Source organism: Drosophila eugracilis, unplaced genomic scaffold (assembly GCF_018153835.1).
Source record: "Drosophila eugracilis isolate 14026-0451.02 unplaced genomic scaffold, ASM1815383v1 contig_498, whole genome shotgun sequence".
Classification (NCBI taxonomy): Eukaryota; Metazoa; Arthropoda; class Insecta; order Diptera; family Drosophilidae; genus Drosophila; species Drosophila eugracilis.
Window position 1 is genome coordinate 1,270,889 of NW_024573369.1, and position 5,900 is coordinate 1,276,788.

Here is a 5,900-nt window from a genome sequence, read left to right on the forward strand (position 1 = left end):
TATTATTAAACCAAAAGTTAAATAAGGTTTTTAATAATATAAGCAAATTTCGAATTTATTTTCTAAGAACTCGGAGATTTAATAAGTTTTAAGGAAACAAAAAAGATACCTCCACTGGATAATAAAACTTAAATGTAATAAAAGAAAATCTGGTAAATCAGTAGTTTTAGAAGTCGCATAAAATAAAGAAACAAAATATGGTAAAAGATTTACATAAGTTTAAAAGAAGGCGGCTAAAACATTTCTGGTCGGCCGTATGGCAACTTTACGAAATTCAAATCAGTTTTTATAAAGACCGCGCAAATCACATAGCTATGGCAAAGTCTTCACCTTAACACAAAATAAAACATATTTAGTTAAAATTACAGCACTGAAGGAGGATTTGAAGTGCCAAACCAAAACCCAACCAAGGACATGCAACATATTTGATCCATTTCGCTTTGTTTCTCTTTTTACATACATACATATTAATTTGTTCATTAATACATTGAATTTACAACTAATTTAAGATGATATACGCTTAAATATATCATTTTGTTTATATTTAATGTGCATTAATGCGTTCTTCTTAAAAAATCTATGTTGTCAAAAAAAGGTTTATGAAAACTGAACAATAAACGTACGTTCCTTTTTGTTTTTATCGTATAACTAACATAACGATTCGTTTTAGCAACATAAACATTGAAAATACATTAGAAAATATCTCTCATCTTTGTTCTTACATTTCTCAATCTAATAGTTCTTACTAAATAATTTTACTTTTCAATTTTGTTTACTGTTTTTTCTGTGTTCTGTTCTTATGTAAGTGTTTTTTGTTGGTGTTGCTAGCCCAGTTTAGCTGACTAGATCAGCAACGTATCTTGTTCGCAATTTTGGATTTTCTTTTCTTTTTAAAAAGATGACGATTACGAGATGAAAGTGTCTTTAAATAGTAATCAAAAAATTAGTTTTTGATAATAAGAGGTAAAGAAATGAAAAGATCCAAAAGAAAGTTAAGAACATCAGCGGTCCTTAATCATCAACCTCTTTAACACATTTCTATGCCTATGTGTGTGCTTGTGTGTGAGTGTGTGTGGGGGGTATACATATGTATTTCTCTGAGTACTTGAGATGCAAGCTTCTCAGCCAGCATCTTATTCAGCTTCCTAGGATTCTAGAGCAGTCATTATTTCGTCCAGAGTTCCCCTCGAGTTTAACTGGAAATCGGGTTCTGAAAGGCGCAAGCACAGAATTTAATTAGTGGACGGCTTAACCAGATTATTTAGTAAGGTATTGGGTAGTTTTGTTAGTTTGAGATGGGTCACAAGTTAAAATGGTTGAAAACCTAAGTCTGAAATCAAATTGCAATTCCTTTTAGTGAACAAAAAGACAAGTAGACCAATTTCTAAGACAAAGACCAACTAAATCAAGATTTACTTAATAAAATCAAAGTACCTTTTCATAAAATAAAAAATAATTGAATTGGCATAATCTGCATGTAATATATTCCTTTTATTTTCTATAAATTTACTACTTTTAGATCGATAAAAATTCCATATTTTCCAAGATCAAACTAAAAGCAATTTAAGATCATATTAAAAGTGCACAGAAACTTTCCTATCTCTTCTGAGATAAACTATAAATTATATAACCTAATCAAATCAAGGAATTTAAGTGTTGTTGTATGAAATATAAAGAAAAAAAAGTAACTGCTTCGAGCAAAAAGACATTTCGGAAAATTCGTCGCAAATGGAGGATGTTAAGAACGGGTTATGAACATACTTTAGTGTCTTGAAAAATTTAAGCTTCTTTACTTTCTTTAATCTACAAAATAAATATATTATTAGTATGCATATTTATAGGATTGACGAGATCAGGCTGACTCACCATCTAGCTGGCCAAGAACCTCGTCATCCAGCGTCGGCATGGAGTCCATGGTCGGGTAAAATGGCACCGATTCACTGGATCCGCTTGTGGGATTGCTGCCATTCGTTGTCCTAGGTGCCAGTGGCGGGGTGATAAGACCAGCAGGAAGTTCAGCGGGATCGAGGGTATCTTCGTTGATGGTAGCTGAGGGTTGTTCTACAGCAGTTTCTGTTGGCTTCTCTGCCTCTGCCTCATTTCCATCATCGTCCTCGACAATTTCAATGACTGGTGCAGTTGCTTTGGCATTATCACTGGCGGACTTAAAGCTGCATTCGGAATCACCAGAATCAATGCGAATGCGCGGCTTTGGTGTACTGAGGCGGGATGGGGGCGTTTGCAGCTGACGGACATCATCCAAGGATGTCTGAATCTCTAGAACATCATCTTCTTGGTTCTCATCAGTGGTGGACGGGACTTTTGGCGAGGCTGTCAAATCGGTAATCTCACCCTCAGCCTCAACCTGCTCTTCATCATCGTCAATTTCTACAATCTTATCTTCGACTGTGGGTTTTTCTGGAGATTTATTGAGGTTTTCAGTGGTTTCTTCCGGGATTTCATCCAGAATTTCTTCGGTTTTCTCTTGCTGAACTTCTTCTTGAGCATCTCCTGCATTTTCCTCCTTGTCTTTCACTAAACTATCTCCAATTTGTTCCTTTTGGTGATCACCAGCACTTTCATCTGGTTTTTCCTCTTCAGCATCTGCAGATTTTTCTTCTGATTCTCCATCTCTTTCTAGTTCACTTGCTTCAGCATCGTTGTCTCTCTTCTCTTCCTCTTTTAATTGGGCGTCCTCTTCTGTTGGCTTGACTTCCTCTTTATCGGCGTCATTAGAATTATCTGTGGCTAAAGGAACTATTTCCTTAACAGTCTCATTTGACATTTCCTGATTTTTCTCCTTTTCCTTGTTCGGTTTGTCAGCTTTCGCTTTTCCTTTCAGCGATTTATCCATATTCTTATTTGAGACTTCTTTCTGAGGCTTCGGCGCCTTTGGAGCCTCCTTCGACTTTTTTGGCGCCGGCTTTTCATCCTCATCGTCGCTGATGGTTGTGGTGAAGGATATCTTCTTTTTACTGGTAGGCGGCGTTCCAGATCTCGGAGCTCCGGGCAGTTCATTGGGCACTGGTCATAGAAATAGAATGGGATTAGTTTTAACTCAAAACTCTTCATTAATTTCTATAGTAATTATTGTATTTCTTCGATTAAATGTCAAAATGTTGATGTTCCCAATTTGCATGAATTATTTCGTTGTTAAAAAAATGAAAATTCAAGGTTTGCTTTTAGGAAATTTAGTATATTTTAAATGGTTTTGGAAAATGCTTAGAAAAAATATACAAATGTTTGCATTTTTTGTGATGTACGAACGTTTAATGAAATTAATAATTAATTACAAACAATTTTATGACATAAATGAGTTTACATGGACGATGGACAACATGGACGATTAACAAAAAAAAAAAAAAAAATACATCATATCTAGATCAGATATTGTTAAACCTTCCAATTGACAATCTTGGAATTAATGTTTATGTTTTCATGAATTGCAATGATAAGTTCATGACCCACAGATTAGGCATATATGTAATGTCGTGTCATCTGGCTTTTTGCATCTACCTACCTATGTATTCCTCATCTACATCTTCATCAGACTTAGGGCTGTCGTCCAGACGGAGGCTGGCCAAACTTGAGAGCGGCAACTGTTGCCGTGGGCGCTTGAGACGCGCGACAGGCGATCCGTTGCAGGAACGGCGCTTGCCTTTCTCTCGGGAGCTGGTGGATGTCGAGGGGCCAGCGGGTGAAGAATAGAGCGGTGTAGAGGTCAGTGCTATGTCCTCCAGCACATTGCCCGTGGCATCAACTCGTTGCAGGCGTGTGGGTTTCGGAGTTCTTGTCGAAATCGAACCAAAAGTAGAACGTCGAGATGTGTTGCTCTCGTTGCTGCCCAAAATCTCGACGGCTTCGCTAAATGACACAGACAGATTGGTTTTCTTTGGCCGTCTCTTTTTGGCCCCGCCAATAGGCCTTGGGCTATACTCTGGCCACTTGCCCGACCAAGGTGTCCTCTTGACCTTTACCACACACCCAAAGTAACGAGCGCCAAAACGCTTGATCAAAGCCTGGGTGGTCTGACGTTGTACAATCGTTGTGGGCTTGGGACTCGTCTTCGATTTTGGCTTCTCTGGTGACGAGGTCTGTTTTTTCAATGATCTCTTGGCCAAACTGGGCGGAGGCGTGTGCGTGCGGGTCATGTGATTAACAGCCCGTTTCTTGGCGCCATTTTGTAGAGGAACTTTAATGTGGAAATTATTTTGAGCCGGTGACTTTTGCTTTTTGGGCGGCGATGGTACGTTCCTTTTGGCCCTTGTACGCAACTTATTGCCAGCCGGTCGAGACGAATTTTTCGCTGGGGCAAATGGTGAATTTGATACAGATTTAAATGCCGAATCGATTTCCCCCTGGGTCAAGCGACGAACACGCACCACAAACTTAGCCTGATCGCTGAACATCTTCTGCTCGGCCTTCGTCTTTGTTGGCTTGGCGGTTAATTGGTTATCATCGTCAGATTTGTCCGAGATCTCTTCATCCAGAGTAGTCTTAGCTGGTCTCTTCCTTTGCGGTTTTATGGAGTTCGAATTGGATGCCTTATTCGCCACTGTGGTTTTCTTCGATTTAGAGTTGGCCTTGTCGGATTGCTCGGCTTCTCCTAGATTATTCGAAACAGATTCTTTCTGTTCCTCATCGGGTTTGATTAAATCTTCAAGACCTTTGTCTATTTCTTCGGCTTTTCCGGTTTTCACTGCTTTCTCGGTTTTCCCGGCTTTTTCGGTTTTCCCGGCTTTTTCTAATTTTTTAATCTTCCTAGGCATTTTGAATGGCGACTCGTCTCTATTTAAGGTTGTATCGCTTGAACTTCGTCTGGATATTTGACAGATTGAATCGTCCGAATACTTTTCCAAATCATCATCGTTCGATTGATTCGCAGTCTCCAACAAACCTGTAAAATAAGAAACCAAGAAGGATAAGTGCGAAAACTCCATTAAATTTTTGACGTTTTTTTATGTATGAAAATACATTTAGCATGCGAAAAAGTGCGTTGTAAATGTACCCATTGTGCTGTATGGAGAATCGGGCGGAATCGGCGATGGTGTGGATATCTTTCTGTCCACCGGATTTATAGTTTCAGGCGGCGGTGCCGCTTTTACCATATCAAAAATGTCCATAATCGAAAAATGCCGCTCGTCGCTATTTTCCCACGGAAATGGCAATGGCTTAACCACACACGTTTGCCAAACGGTTTCTTTTAGTGAAATTGTCTCGTTTGCGATCAGTTAAGTGGCTCCTTCTTACGAGGACAATTCCTGGCGCGGAACAAGCACTTAGTTGGTTTTCCTAGTTAATTTATGCGCCCTTTAAATTCCCGTTTTCATTCAGCAAAATTGCTGATAATTTGTTGAAGACGCCATCACCGGTGTGACCGTCGCTAAGAAACCGCTAGAATATTTCGCGCTTTTGCGAAATCCTCCTCCTTGGTCGTTTATTTTAAACTTCAAATTTTTAAGATTTTAACCAAAGCATAGATGAATAAAAATCTTTAAGAATTTCTGCTATTTTCTATACAGGACCAAAATAGCTCTTTAAGAACTACTGTTCTGTATAAAGAACCGCCATTGCAGACTTGCAAGAGAATTTACAATAAAAACTTTTTATTCTTACCATATATTTTATCTAGCTTTTAAAATATTTAGATATGCCATAGATATCCACCTTTCAAGATATATTAGTTATGCATTGAGTATCTACCTAAAATCTGATTTAGATACCTATTTAATTTAAAATCAAATAGATAAACTTGTGCAACAACCAATACGCATGGTACGCCTTGGCTAGCATACTCTTTTTGTAAAATCAATTATCTAAGTTTTACACCTGGAACGGTACGTTAGTGGTATTTTTTGGTATATAACACAGCCGCCCCGCTTGGTATATAATAGCTTTCG

At 38.4% G+C, this 5,900-nt stretch overlaps 1 protein-coding gene across 3 annotated transcripts; it reads right to left on the reverse strand.

Moving 5' to 3' along the window:
* Window positions 1-429: 429 nt before the first annotated feature.
* LOC108117620 (proteoglycan 4) lies at window positions 430-5,377 on the reverse strand. Of its 3 annotated transcripts, XM_017230147.2 has the most exons (5): window positions 5,009-5,377; window positions 3,521-4,897; window positions 1,867-3,024; window positions 1,762-1,803; window positions 430-1,210 (listed from the first exon to the last, which is right to left on the reverse strand). In XM_017230147.2, the coding sequence occupies exons 1-4, from the start codon at window positions 5,121-5,123 to the stop codon at window positions 1,799-1,801; spliced, it is 2,655 nt and encodes an 884-aa protein (XP_017085636.1). In that variant the 5' UTR covers window positions 5,124-5,377; the 3' UTR covers window positions 430-1,210; window positions 1,762-1,798. The 3 variants fall into 3 exon arrangements, with proteins under 3 accessions (XP_017085636.1, XP_017085637.1, XP_017085635.1); XM_017230148.2 differs by lacking the exon at window positions 1,762-1,803 and having other exon boundaries at window positions 5,106-5,377; XM_017230146.2 differs by lacking the exon at window positions 1,762-1,803.
* Between the last annotated feature and the right edge of the window lie 523 nt (window positions 5,378-5,900).

Coding starts and splice junctions, on each gene's coding strand:
- LOC108117620 (XM_017230146.2), bottom strand. CDS start 5,123: ATGGACATTTTTGATATGGTAAAAGCGGCACCGCCGCCTGAAACTATA. Junction 4,898..5,008: donor TTCTCCATACAGCACAATGG/GTACATTTACAA, acceptor CTTATTTTACAG/GTTTGTTGGAGACTGCGAAT. Junction 3,025..3,520: donor TGTAGATGAGGAATACATAG/GTAGGTAGATGC, acceptor TTCTATGACCAG/TGCCCAATGAACTGCCCGGA.